This window comes from Branchiostoma belcheri, unplaced genomic scaffold, assembly GCF_001625305.1.
Source record: "Branchiostoma belcheri isolate BF01 breed outbred unplaced genomic scaffold, Haploidv18h27 scaffold148, whole genome shotgun sequence".
NCBI lineage: Eukaryota > Metazoa > Chordata > Leptocardii > Amphioxiformes > Branchiostomatidae > Branchiostoma > Branchiostoma belcheri.
Genome location: NW_017802913.1, coordinates 71941 through 85958, shown reverse-complemented (window position 1 = coordinate 85958; position 14018 = coordinate 71941). Strand labels below are relative to the sequence as shown.

The 14018-nt window shown below is 39.6% G+C and overlaps 1 protein-coding gene across 2 annotated transcripts in view; it reads right to left on the bottom strand.

Annotated features, from left to right (window-relative positions):
• Positions 1 to 3862: 3862 nt before the first annotated feature.
• The window catches only part of LOC109465114 (dynein assembly factor with WDR repeat domains 1-like), a 38135-nt gene continuing 27979 nt past the window's right edge, over positions 3863 to 14018 (bottom strand). For both annotated transcript variants that reach the window (XM_019762255.1, XM_019762256.1), the window contains 5 exons: positions 11259 to 11380; positions 10693 to 10788; positions 8777 to 8853; positions 6969 to 7131; positions 3863 to 5528 (listed from right to left, as the gene is read on the bottom strand). In XM_019762255.1, the coding sequence (XP_019617814.1) occupies positions 5494 to 5528; positions 6969 to 7131; positions 8777 to 8853; positions 10693 to 10788; positions 11259 to 11380 (493 nt within the window). In that variant the 3' untranslated portion in view covers positions 3863 to 5493. The remainder of the gene's footprint in view (positions 5529 to 6968; positions 7132 to 8776; positions 8854 to 10692; positions 10789 to 11258; positions 11381 to 14018) is intronic.

Below are 14018 nucleotides of genomic sequence, written 5' to 3'. Positions count from 1 at the left end.
ATATTATATATCTACTCTCTCTCTCTCTCTCTCTCTCTCTCTACTATATATATATATATATATATATATATATATATATATAGATAGATAGATAGATAGATAGATGGATAGATAGATAGATAGATATAGATATAGATATAGATATATAGATATATATCTTTAGATATATATAGAATACAACACGGGGTATTCCATATCGCCCGAGGTATCGGCCCGACCGCGGGTCGGATCGATCCGACTTGCGGGAGGGCCGGGACCGAGGGCGATGCGGAATACACCGTGTTGTATTTTATTTATATCATACCCACCCAAGAAAACGCGCCTTTCAATGCAATATGAGCCAAAAGTTGGTGCCCCTAAACCCTCAAATGCAACAACATCAGTTCTAACGTCCGGATTCTGTATTCGAATTTTCGAAAGGGGCACAAGCGGGTAGGGAGAAACGCGTTCGAATCGTTTTATGGAAGCCATGGAAGCGTTCGATAACGGGTTCCGGACCGGGCCGTACCGTAACGTACGGCCCGGTCCGGAACCCGTTATCGAACGTTATCGCGGCCCGGGTATGATATAAGGTAAGATAATCCCTCGTCGGGTGCAATACGTAAAGAATATTCACCTCTTAAATCACCTCGTTTCACTCGGTGGTTATCACACCCGGCCAGGGATTATCTTACCACATACACCTCGAGTCGGGGTCTGTACTGGGTCTTCCGGACAGTCACACAGTGTGGTCGGGAACAATCATGCTTCGCTACTTACATAACAGTCAAGTATGAGCATAATCTATAATCTTCCTAGCAGAGACGTCCCGTAGGCTAACAAATCTACTAGGCAAGCATCATTTGCAATTCACGAAAATACATAGATTCAACACGGTTTGGTTGTAACCCGTTGGCGTGCGATCAAAACAGACACAGTATGTATTGTGCATGTGCAACAATACCACCACAACAGTTCATATATGTTGAAAGTTCATCACTTGTTGTAGGTACGTTTTAGATACTGTATAAGAGTTTGCAGCTATGATATTATCGTCGGTCACGTCACGTCAGAGGCCCAGCTCCTGCTTGGGAATCTTCCCTATCTGCTATAGTCCGCAAAGTTCAGATCGTCAAATCAGCGCCCAGCAGAGTCCAGGAGTCAAACGGCCTATGAATGTTACGGCTGTGAATGTCCAACAGCGTGGATTCGGCGTTCGGCGACACTGGTCGGCAGCTGTAATCGGATCGGGCTGGCATGGTCTGGCACGGCAGCGTAGTCGAGTCTGGCGCGCAAAGTGTACACATCTGGCCCGGTGTAGGGATCAATATTCAGCGACGTCGGCCAGCACAAGTTGTCGACATTGCGGCACGTCGGCGATCGCGGTCGCGTTGGTTGGCACCATGGCACGGCAGGAGACAGGGTAGCGGACCAGGGGATGACGCTGCAGCGGGTACGGCCGCTCGCAAGCGGCAACTCACCGCTGCCACCAGATGTAAATAAGACGAAAAGGACGCACTTCTGAACTCGTCAATGGCTTTATCTCAACTGATTTATTCAGCTACTAACTGTCCGGTTCTAGAGCCCCTTCCCTCGAACGGTACCGGTAAGGATCACCTGTTCGAACACGACGCTGGCACGTGCGCTCGCACGTGTTCGAACAGGTGGCCGGCCCTGCCCGAGGGAGGGACTACGACCGTCCGTTATGACACCATATTACTTGTACTTGATTAGGTCTCCTTAGCTTAGCGAGACTGGCCTGTGTCAAGGCCTTATGACACCATATACAACGAGGAATAGTCGCGGATCAGATGTGAGGTTTGCGACCTGAATCTGATATACTTGAACTACAGATTGATCCTACATGTAATCTTGTGCCCAGGGTCATGTGAATAGATCGATCCTATATTGGTCGAGGTGTTTACGGATTTTTATATCCTTAAAAACTTTAATCACCTACATGTATGAGACATTATTCACCACCACTGAGGTTATGGCATAATGATAACCAATATCAATATCTTCTGTCCTTCTTACCAGAAAACTGGGCCTTTCTGAGCAAAATTTACCCAGGAAAAAAAATTATCTAAAAAATAAGTACCAAAATAAAGCGCATGACGATTTGCTGGTCCCTACCCATACAGCATTGCTACCTGTGTTCTTTGGGGATAGCAAAAAAGACCCATTTTACACAATTTTATAGTGGTGTGTGCCAAACTATGTCTTAAGTTCATTTGGCATTTGCCTAAGACACATCTATAACAAATTTCAGGTCGTTTGGTTTTAATACAAGGGCATACAAGCATTTTGTCTGGAAAGAGCAGAAAAACTTATTTTACACAAATTCAAAGTAGTGTTAACCAAAAATGTGAGTATAGTTCTTTGGGCATACGTCAAATGCACTCCTATACCAAATTTTAGGTCATTTGGTTGTAATATTAGGCCACAGGAGCCAAAAATGTACATTTTTTGTCTGAAAATAGCAGAAAAGACCTGTTTCACACCATTTTCAAGTGATGTATGCCAAAGCTGCAAATGTCATTCTTTGAGTATATGCTCAAGGCACCCCTGTACCAAATGACGAATTCTACATCCCGTATTTCCATAGAAAGACATGGTACAGGCTAGATAAATAGTATGTTGCTTCGTTCACAAAAAGACTCTCTGACCACTATAACTACGATAATCATCCTCAAAAAGCCTACACTATACATACACACAACACCCACCAAAACAATATCACGCTGTCGAAGGCATAAGTCCTCCGAACTCTGGTTGTTTAATGTCCTACCCTGCCTTAAGGCCTAGGCCTACATGTATTCTCCACTAAAATAAACCAGACACTTGTACTGTTGACCCCCATCTGGCTCTAAAAGGTCCCAAGCCTTCGGTTCGGAAACACCTGAAGTGGTGTACAAACTGCTTATGCTTTCTAACTTTGCCATGCCGAACTGCAGGGCCAAATACTAAGAATTCTTTCATCCTGTGCCAATGATTTGTGTTGGTCCATTCAAGGTACCATCTCCCATGCAGCTCTACTGTTTTGGACTAATTTGGATATTCTCTATAATCAGGCAATGTGACCAAGGTATACGTCTGTCTGATCTATGGACACTTTCTCGCAAGATTTCTGGTCGGAAACACAAACGAAAACCACAAAAACCTTGCAGGACCACGGCAAACAGCTAGGGAAGCAGATTTACACCACTAAACCCTTATGTCAACAACTGCAATGTACATGCCACCTTGTATGTATACCTTGTATATTATGCAATCATTTTTGTACACTGCTGTCAGACTGTACAATGAGACTTTGTAATAAGCTGTTATTTCGTGCCCCTTTCAAGTATAGTATGAATGTGTTTTAAATGCCATTCTTTCAGAATTGTTTTTAACTCGCGTAACTGTCGCAGCTACAAAATATATCTATTTTAAAGATTATAAATGATGAAAAATGTTTTTAAAATGTACATTATACTGCGAATTTTAGTATTTGATTTTAAAATGTTGTAAGTCGTAATTTCAATTTAACGTATTTTTCGAAATGTAACATGATACTAGCAATTGTAACGTGCGTGCGACTTGTGTACAAACCTCACAATTCAGCCGAGGCTGCGATGGGTTTCGGTTTTCAATAAACAATTGACATCATGAACAAAGAACATCCAGTGCCAAAGTTATTTGAACAAAGTGCCATAGTTAATCACTAGGTGCCCAAAATCGATCTTCACCGTCCGGTTCACCCCACCTACATGTACGTAGTACATGTACCTGACAAATACCATCCAGCAGATCTCAAGATATAGTCCCACACATTATCACTCCCAGATTTAAAAAAATACACATTTTTCATGGAGTTAAAAAGGATATTTACATGCCCTTGTAAAAGATTACGATAAAAAAATGCTTTAATTTGAAAGTACATGACTTCTTATTGTATAACATGGAAGTACATAAAGTATGGTTTGGCCTGTAAATAATCAAGGACCAGATACTTTAAAATACATTGTAGCCAAAAACGTAGAAGAACTTTACCCATTTAGGCAGGCACTTTGCAGATGAATATGCAGCTTCTTTTCTTATTATGTATATTTGTGTGTTTTCAGGGTGGCAAATTATTTTAGGCCACAGGAAGTAAAGTTTATGGATGACATCATCCGCAGACTCAAAATTTAATGCGATAGGGGAAAAAACAACACGGGCCAAAAACAACAAGATTCCTACATTTTCAAATTTAGATATCATAAACCTTGTTAAAAAACAAATGTTGTGCTAAGTTAACTACCAACTAGTACAACATCCATTTCTCGCTGAAACAACTTTGAAAAATAAAAGTTTTTAATGTACAAATGCTTTTGATTCAGTGGGAACATCACTGCAGTTCCAGAACAAGCTGCTAGGGGGCCTAAACTCACGTGACTTCTTCCCGTGCACAAGAGCTACCAACCTCCCAAAATTTATGACCCAAGCATGTCCAGATTGCGAAATATCAAAACCGGAAGTTACGCTGCAGTACCAAAGGAAGCCACAAGGGGACCCAAAATCTCATCATTTCCAGTTTTCATCACACCCTACCAACGCACCAAATATCAAACCAATCCACCCAGCCGTTCTTGAGTTATTTTGTTGACCAACAGAATGACAAATGCAACTGAAAATATAACCTCCATGACATGACATGGAGGTAATTACTTGCTGTGGCCTAATTATCAATTACACTCGATGTGAAGCTGTCAATTTGTCAAAAACAGTTGTACAATCCATTGTTGTTGCTACACGACTGTATCATGCTACAATATAGGAAGTTTAGGAAAGAAAATATTGCAATATAGGAGTAATGTGTAGGCCTTAAGTTTTCAAAATTCATAGTTATCACTTTTATATTTATTTCTTCAGCTCATATGCAATGTAAGAGATTCCTGAACAATTTGTTTACATAATTCTGTGTAATTTTATCTTGTTATCAGCTGTATCAAACTTGTACTGATCTTTACTTTACTTTAAAAAGAAATCTATAGATGCAATAACCAAAGACATGCGTCTACACTTTATACCAGCAGGATTAAGTGAATTCTTGATAAGGCTTGGGTAATCATCACTGTCTAAAGATGACAAGCTTTTGATAAAGTGGACAGTCAAGCCTAATTACCAGGAATAAGAATAATTGTCATCAGTAAAAAAAGTAATAATAGAGCCTGCTTTGAATTTACCTGTTCAAAACGCCAGCGGGTTACAATCATAGCGTTTTCTGTCAAACAACAACGACAGGATTTTGCAGGGTACAGAAATGTACATTCTAAGAATCATCAAGATATTTTCTGATAGAATCCTATAGCATGATGTATGTGATAGGGGCATTATATGTTCAGGTCGTCTAGATCTGCTACTTCTCTCAAACGTGCATTACAAGTGTACAAAAACAAACTGGTGATGTTTATATGCCAGGGCTGTAACTTTGACACATGAATAATCTGGTCTGGCAGGTCCTGTGCACATTCTGCTTCCTGCCTGGTATCACCGCCATATCCTACAGGTGTTGTCCTTACTTCCTGCAGGATAAAAGAAATCAATAATATATAAATGTACCAGCAAAGAATCAAGTTTCATGACATTCCCCCAACACAACACCATGTAATTATAATAACCTGCCATCAGGCTAGTGCTGTGAATGACCATTAATGGTTTAATTATGGGTTCACCACACCACGAAGTGGTGGTGAACCCATATTGCTTTTTCTGATGTTTCTTCTTCTCCTTCTCCTTCTCCTGCCATTTTTTAAATGGATTCAGCTTCTTCATTTTAGGGCCTAAGGTCCTGAAATTTGGTATGGAGGTACAGTGGGCAAATACCCCTAGGCGTTTTTTAAATTTTTGTGATACAGGCTTTTAGAATGGTTTTATTTGAGTTTTTTGGCTGTATTATAGCAAATGTATTACTGTGTTAGTGTGCCATGTTTACCACGTCTGGGCATGAGTCATCACAATGGAATGCAGGGCATCTTTCCTCTATACTTCTTGCTGATTGGCTGTTGGGATTTAACTTGATTAACACCTGCACAGAGCATTTCCACCTGCACAGAGCATTTCTTGCTGATTGGCTGTTGGGATTTAACTTGATTAACACCTGCACAGAGCATTTCCATACTGACAGTATGTCTTTATTCAAGTGTTTTGGTAGGTATTTCAAGCTTTTCTGCTCCAGCATTGGAATGCGGGGCATGAACGTTTTTTTATTTTATTTTGAAAATCAACAGTTTGCATTATGCAATTAAAAATCCTAACCAATAAAGTAGGGAATAGCTATCCAACTGTTGTTTTAGTTGTATGTTACTTCATATTATAGTTATATCAATGTAAATCATTGTTTTCCCTTGTGTTTCTCATTCTTTCCCTGCCATGTCGTAAAATGTGGTGAACCCATCGCTGTATTTGCTCCAAAGCAAATATTGGCCTTTCTAGTTTTCTGAACAGTTTTTAATATGATCCATACTTTCCAAAGTGATGCAGGTAGAATTTGTCTGGTGCAGGTAATTGTTAATGTTACATTTTTGTACCTGCAACAGCAGACCAAATATTGAATTTCATACAAAATGAGAATTTAACAGTTCTCCAACTCAAAGAACTAACCAGAATTTTCACCTGAATCTCTTGGTCTTTATCAGCTTTCTGACCCAAGTTCTGTAGACACATGATTTTTCCCATGTATGACATCAGCACTGGGTCATTAGTCTGTCCCAGTTGAGAGGAGGTTGACTGATGTACATGTACATGCAGATGATTTTGTTCACACCTCCGACAAACTTTGACCTAGTGCTGATGTCACACATGTGGAAAAATTATGTGTGTACAGCACTTGGGTCAGAAAGCTGATGAAGACTGAATTGGTTGAAATTTCCAGTGAGTCAGTTTTTTTAGGGTTGGAGAGCAGATCAATTTTCATTATTTACCAACTGCAGATGAACTTTCATGCTAATACATGTATCAGTTACCTGTTATAATTGTATTGCCCTCATAGTTAAAGGCACAGCTAAAGATCTCATCAGAATGCCCTGCCAAAATCTGTTGACACTTGCCACTCTGGGGGTCCCACAGTCGAGCAGACTTGTCTGCACTGGCAGTCAGAATCTTGTTGCCTTGGGGGTTGAAGCAAACCTATCAGGGAAGTTTAGGGGCAAAATGTTATGTATTGTAATGAATGACAACATTAATTGCACATTTTTGCCACACTGGGCTAGGTGCAGATCAAAACAAAACAAGATGAACAGATATGCATGTATGTAAAATAAAACTAGCTAAAGTTAAACATTAAAAACATTAGATAAAATTCAATTCAACTTGTCGCCTTTCAGTTATAATAGAGATAAAGGAACATATGTTTTTCGATGGACGGTTTGTCTTGTTGCATAAGGAATATTAACTTTTTTTACAGTGCTCAAGAGCGTATAAAGTAAGGAAATAGGTTTTGTACAAACCTATACAGTTCATTTCTCTCTTTACCATACAATCTTCATTCTATAACAAAGTGACATTCATCTTCTACTCTATTCGAATTAGACCACGTTGATTTGATTATACAGATGACATCTGTGCACGCATGAATTTTCGTCCATTTCCCAAAAAAAAGTTTTCGATCATACTGTAAATCATACAAAATGAGCGCATAAATGTTGTATCTTCAAAAAAAAAATGTTGGAAAAAGATACTTAAATCAATTCAGGAAAAGAAGAAAATGTGAATAAGTAAAAATGTCTTATTATTATTTGCCATACCATTCTTTTACCATACTGTTTAGTCATTTGTTCAACCTTTATGACCACGTAGATTTCATAATGAAGTAAACTTTTTTTGCCAAATTTTTTTATTTCTTTGCATGCTTCTCAGAGGATGTCATCCATATAATCAAATCAACATGGCCTTACAATATTTACATTTTTTTTTAAATCTTGTGCGGGCATGCCTTCTGGTTTCAATATGTAGTTTGTGGCAGCTGATATTAGTCTTGTGACTGCATTTCTGGCCTTTATACTTTCATTACTAACATTTTTTTACTCATTTAACATAGTTTAAAACAACCTATATGAGAATGGCTTTCTTTATTAAGATAAAGCTGTCTTTTGGTGAAGAATATGAGCAACTGATATAATTCATGCAAATGAGCATCCTATTTGCATAATCAGGAGGAATAATATTCACTTTGTCAGTCATAAAGATTAACATCATTTGGCAAAGGTATGAGATCGTGGAACTCTAGTTTCAATTACATTTTCATGGGAGATACAGTGTTCAAATAGGAACATACATTAAAGAATGTTTCGATCTTAGAGACCCCATGTTAGAGAATAGTTAAACCTTTATTGTTATCGCATACATATATTCTGTACGAAGGATGACGTCATCCACACATGTATTTTGCTTTGTAAAAGACCGTATAAAAGTCCCTGTACTTTTTGTTGTTCTTGATAAAGAATCAGTTTATACATAATCTATAATAGCTGCTAGCAAAAAATGTAATTGACTATCAATTAAGTACTTTACTCATGACAATGTTTTGATGACCAATTTGTTATCTTCATCAGGGCTTCGCCACAACTACTTGATGTTTGAAACCACATTGTTAGCAACCTCATTAAAATATTATACTGTCAACAGGTACAATGTAACACCTATCTTACGTGAACAGCGAACAAGTCATTTACAGCCTTGTACATGTAGAACATGTTGAAGTGGGTCAATGGCCCTCATACTGATCTGTAACAACATTAACAATATAGTACATGTATGTTATGTATAACCTTACCTTGGAGATTTCTCCCTCATGTCCTTCCAACTTCACCAGACACTGATGAGTCACAGCGTTGTACACACGGCCTGTGCCTGTGATAAACAGATAGACCTCAATCACCTTCACCAGATTAGATTTATTATTATTATTACTTTTAGTAAGTGTTGTGTTGTGTTGTGTTGGGCGGAAATGTTGCTGTGGTTTTCTTGTTCTCTATCTTAGGCCATGTTGATTTGATTATATGGATGACATCCTCCGGGAGCCCCAAAACTGATGCACGAAGGAAGTTTTTTTCATTATGAAATCTACGTGGTCATGAGGGTTGAGCAAATGGCACAGAATATGGTTTGGCGAATAATCTAGACTTCAAGTCTTCAAGTTCATTTCTTTACAATTTCGTCTTTTTGCGTTTGATTTTGGCATTCTATGACATTGGTATAGTTTTTATTAATTTTTTTGTAACTTATGGTATATTTTTGCTCATTTTGAAACTGTTTTGTACGATTTACAGTATGGTTGAAAACTTTTTTTTTTTGGAAACGGCCGAAAATTCATGCGCGCGCGGATGTCATCCATATAATCAAATCAACATGGCCTTATGTTGAAGCCATGCTTAGACACGTACTGTCCCCTGTCTTAGACAAGTTTGTGGTTCTAAAATTCGAAACGGGATCTAAAATTCGATTTTGGGCTTAAAATACAACTTTTTCATACGTTTTTCCTCAATAAAATCATTTTTGACATGTACAGTATGTCGGGCAAGATCGAGTGGATCATGTGCCCATCTACCAATTTCGAGTTTTCCCAGCCCTACTGTTACTGTAGTTTTAAAGATAGTGATGTTTTTTTATGTGTTTGGAGATAGAAGAAGAAGAAGCAAAAGAGAAGAAGAAACAGAGCAAAAACTAGAAAGGCCGACATTTGCATGACAAATACAGCATATTTCAGTCCATCTCCCTCCCACGCAAAAGTGGACTATTCCAAACTTACCCCAGTGCAAAAGTGACAAAGGTTCTCAAATAAATGAATTAAATAGTAGCTATATGAGAACAAAGATGCAACAACAAGTACTTTGAATCTCGAAAGCTTACTAATCTTATTACAGGTATGCAAAAACTAACAATGATAAGATTCGATACATTTTGAGGGTCTTAGGCACATAAAATTGAATGTGTGGGTCATTACGCACCACTTAGGTGCAATGTGACCTCAGGTAACCCGCAATGGAACACGTGTTCCATGGATGGAACCGGCCATTCTTTAGATAGAACATGGAACGGGTACAGCACTTTTGGCCCTTTTTTGCTGAAAATAGTCATTAAAGTCCCCCAAATGAGTCATTTGGAAGTGGTGTATGCCAAATACATGACTTCTATTCTGTAGACACACGTTCAAGGTACCCTTAAACTGAATGTCATATCATTTGATTGTAATACCAGGGCTCAGGATCCAAAAATCAATTTTTTGTCAAAAAATGCCCCCAAAAACCTTCATAAAAATTTTTCAAAGGCATGTTTCAAAAAAATGAAAAAAACGTCTGGGGGTATTTGTCCACTCTACCTCCATGCCAAATTTCAAGTCATTTGGCTGAAAGATGGCGGAGTTGAATCCCTCTGAACGAGTGGCAGGACGAGAAGGAGAAACATGAGGGAACACAATATATTTCATCCATACCATGGTATGGACTGAAATATAACAATGTTTCCTTCTACGAAGGTAACATATTCTGGATAAGGAAAGCTGCCATTTTTCTAAGCACACTTTCATTATGGCTTCACCACAATATGTGAACATATATATATAGACACCTCGGAGGTGTCTATGTTCGTTTTGGCTTGGTCTGAAGTGATAATGTTGTCTGCACAATTGAAGAGAGTTTAGATCATTGCTAGTTTGTGTTCTCAGTGTCTCAATATGTGAATTATACTAACTGTCTGCTGATGCGGTGGCTAACAGCTGTCCTGTGTAGTCAAAGGCAACATCCAAAACTTCATCTTCATGGCCTCGCAGCGTACCTATGCACTGGCCTGTGGGGAAAATTCTATTATTATTATCTTTTTTATGGACTTATCAGGATGATTGAAAACATTTTCAAACATTCAATAATGTTATTGTAATTTACCGCCACTGTTCAACATATTTGCGCAATTATCTCACATTTCTGACAATCATGGTTGGTGCTAAAACAGCCCGCTGAGGAGCACTCAGTTTGTGGTGCCCACACCAGAATGTAAGCCAACATGGCTTACAGTAACAGCTGTGTTTTAATAAGCTTCTAAACACACTCATATGGTGTCATATTTTAGCACCTCCACTTTCCGAATGGCACTCATGATCATTTGCAATGGTCAGGAGTAGTGTTGATTCAACTTACTTTTAGAAATGACCATAAAATTTCCTTTTTGTATTGTATTTAAGTTAATGTTACATAATGCAGCTTTAAGGTCATTATTGCGTAAACATAGTCCATTGTTGTGGTGGTAAGGTTTAGCCTGACCTGTCCTGGCATCCCAGATCTTACAGGTGTTGTCCATGGATCCTGTGGCTATAAGGGAACAGTCCCAGTTGAACTGAGCACTGCTGATCTCACCACGGTGGCCAATCAAAGTGTGGATTCGACTGAAACAGACAAAAACATCTCAAGGTGGATCTCCAAGTTCTTCAACAGCTTCGTAATGTTTTAACTTGGGAAAAGGCCTCACCCTAAAATGTATCACATAGTTCTGAATTCAGTTTTATTCACAAACAGCAACGAGCTTCTACAACATATAGAGTCCTTGCAAACAGTGACAATATCAAACTTGTTCGTCATTTTTTGCCAGAGTCGAGGCTTAAGTGGTTTCATCAGCGAAGTAGGTCGCAATTTTATGCCTTGCTGAAAATTGTTGATGCCGTGGCACGTCGACAATACACATTACGTGTCTGATAGGTCCGGCTTGCGCTGTTCCAGCGGAGAAGAGCAAAATGTCTGGCAGTTTTGGCATTGGATTTTTGTTTGTTAGCTCATACACAGGCATCGATGCATCCATGATTCTTGAGTTCATAGTTATGTGAGATGTTTATTGGAATCACACGAATCGGAACAAACTCAGAGTATCAAACGGTAAACATCGATCACCTACGGCCAAGACCGTGGACCTGCTGCGCTGATAATCCCCCGTATTGTCCACAAATTATCAACAAAGACGTGAAAATGAGGTGGTATAAGTGTCATGTAAATATCAAAATACAAAGGCTGTTCATTAACGACCGAAATATCGTGAAAGATTTCTCACGTAGAAGAAGTTTCACAGTGGCATTTCACATTACCAGTGGACAGTTCTGTAAAATTCTGCGGGACATCCTGCAATCTCACGCAGGATGTCCCACAATATACCACAGGATGTCTCGCAATATACCGCAGGACGTCCCACAATATACCACAGGCTGTCCCGCAATATACCGCAGGACGTCCCACAATATACCACAGGATGTCCCGCAATATACCGCAGGACATCCCACAATATACCACAGGATGTCCCGCAATATACCGCAGGACGTCCCACAATATACCACAGGATGTCCCGCAATATACCGCAGGACGTCCCACAATATACCACAGGATGTCCCGCAATATACCGCAGGACGTCCCACAATATACCACAGGATGTCCCGCAATATACCGCAGGACGTCCCACAATATACCACAGGATGTCCCGCAATATACCGCAGGACGTCCCACAATATACCACAGGATGTCCCGCAATATACCGCAGGACGTCCCACAATATACCACAGGATGTCCCGCAATATACCGCAGGACGTCCCACAATATATCACAGGATGTCCCGCAATATACCGCCGAACGTCCCACACTCTCCTGCAGAACGTCCTGCAAAAATTTATGCGTATTTCGTGGCCTGTGCTGTAACAGTAACATTTTACACACCAACAGTGCAGAATAAGAATACACTTATCATGCTCTTAGTCTAATAAATATTAGACCTGATTGTACATCTGATACTGCTTCAGAAATGGGTGTGCGGGTTGTGTGGCTCCATTGGGTCTCAGGTTCAAATCCTGTCATGTCACCGGTTTTGCTCCCTTGCTAAAAGCACTTTTCCTCACTTCACTCAGGTGGAAATAAGTATATCTAGCTTTCGTTAGGGACTTCCCTCAGATAAGACATTAAATGGAGGTCCTGTATTTGAGGAGAGCCACACTTCAAGCTAGCTAAGGAACCAGAGATAAGAGTAAACTTTGTCTAATATTATAAGTAGGCCTAAAATGGGGTAAGAAATTTCCTGAGGAACCTGCTATGCCTATTAAGTCAGTTACATTTAGGTAGTCAAAGGTAGTCAAGCATTAAAGCTTGATGTTTCTGACTTAGTTATACTATTAATAACTTTATTGCCCAACAATTGTACAGGGTACAAAGTACGGTATCTTATGCCAAAACTACACTTTCATAAGTCTAACCTGATACAATCAGGTTGGGGATAGGGATAGGGCTAGTATGGGATAGGTATGTACTTTTACAATGTTTGGAGGAATTTCTAGTATCTATACATACATATCTATATCCCCATGACTATAAAACATGCAGCGGTTGTCACTAGTCAATATGTATAATAATAATTTAGATTCTTTTTCAAATTCATAGTGGTAAATGCTGGTATTGAAATAAATGCTGGTATTGAAGCTATACTATTGTATAGCGAATTACGTTACAATATATTTAGGACATACGATCATGAAGTGATCTTCATCCTCAATTAGCTCAGGACAAAATGGACAAACCCTCTAGTGGATGGGATTTAATTTTTTTATCTCCCGGCTTCTATACTTAGTTTGTGACAGTCAATTCTGAGTTTTGTAATTGCATTATGTACAATGTCATGTACATATAGAATACAACACGGGATATTCCGTATCGCCCGAGGTATCGGCCCGACTGCGGGTCGGATCGCCCGACGGCCGCAGGCCGGAGGGCGATCCGACTCGCGGGAGGGCCGGGACCGAGGGCGATGCGGAATACACCGTGTTGTATTTTATTTATATCATACCCACCCAAGAAAACGCGCCTTTCAATGCAATATGAGCCAAAAGTTGGTGCCCCTAAACCCTCAAATGCAACAACATCAGTTCCAACGTCCGGATTCTGTATTCGAATTTTCGAAAGGGGCACACGCGGTTAGGGCGAAACGCATTCGAATCGTTTTATGGAAGGCATGGAAGCGTTCGATAACGGGTTCCGGACCGGGCCGTACCGTAAAGT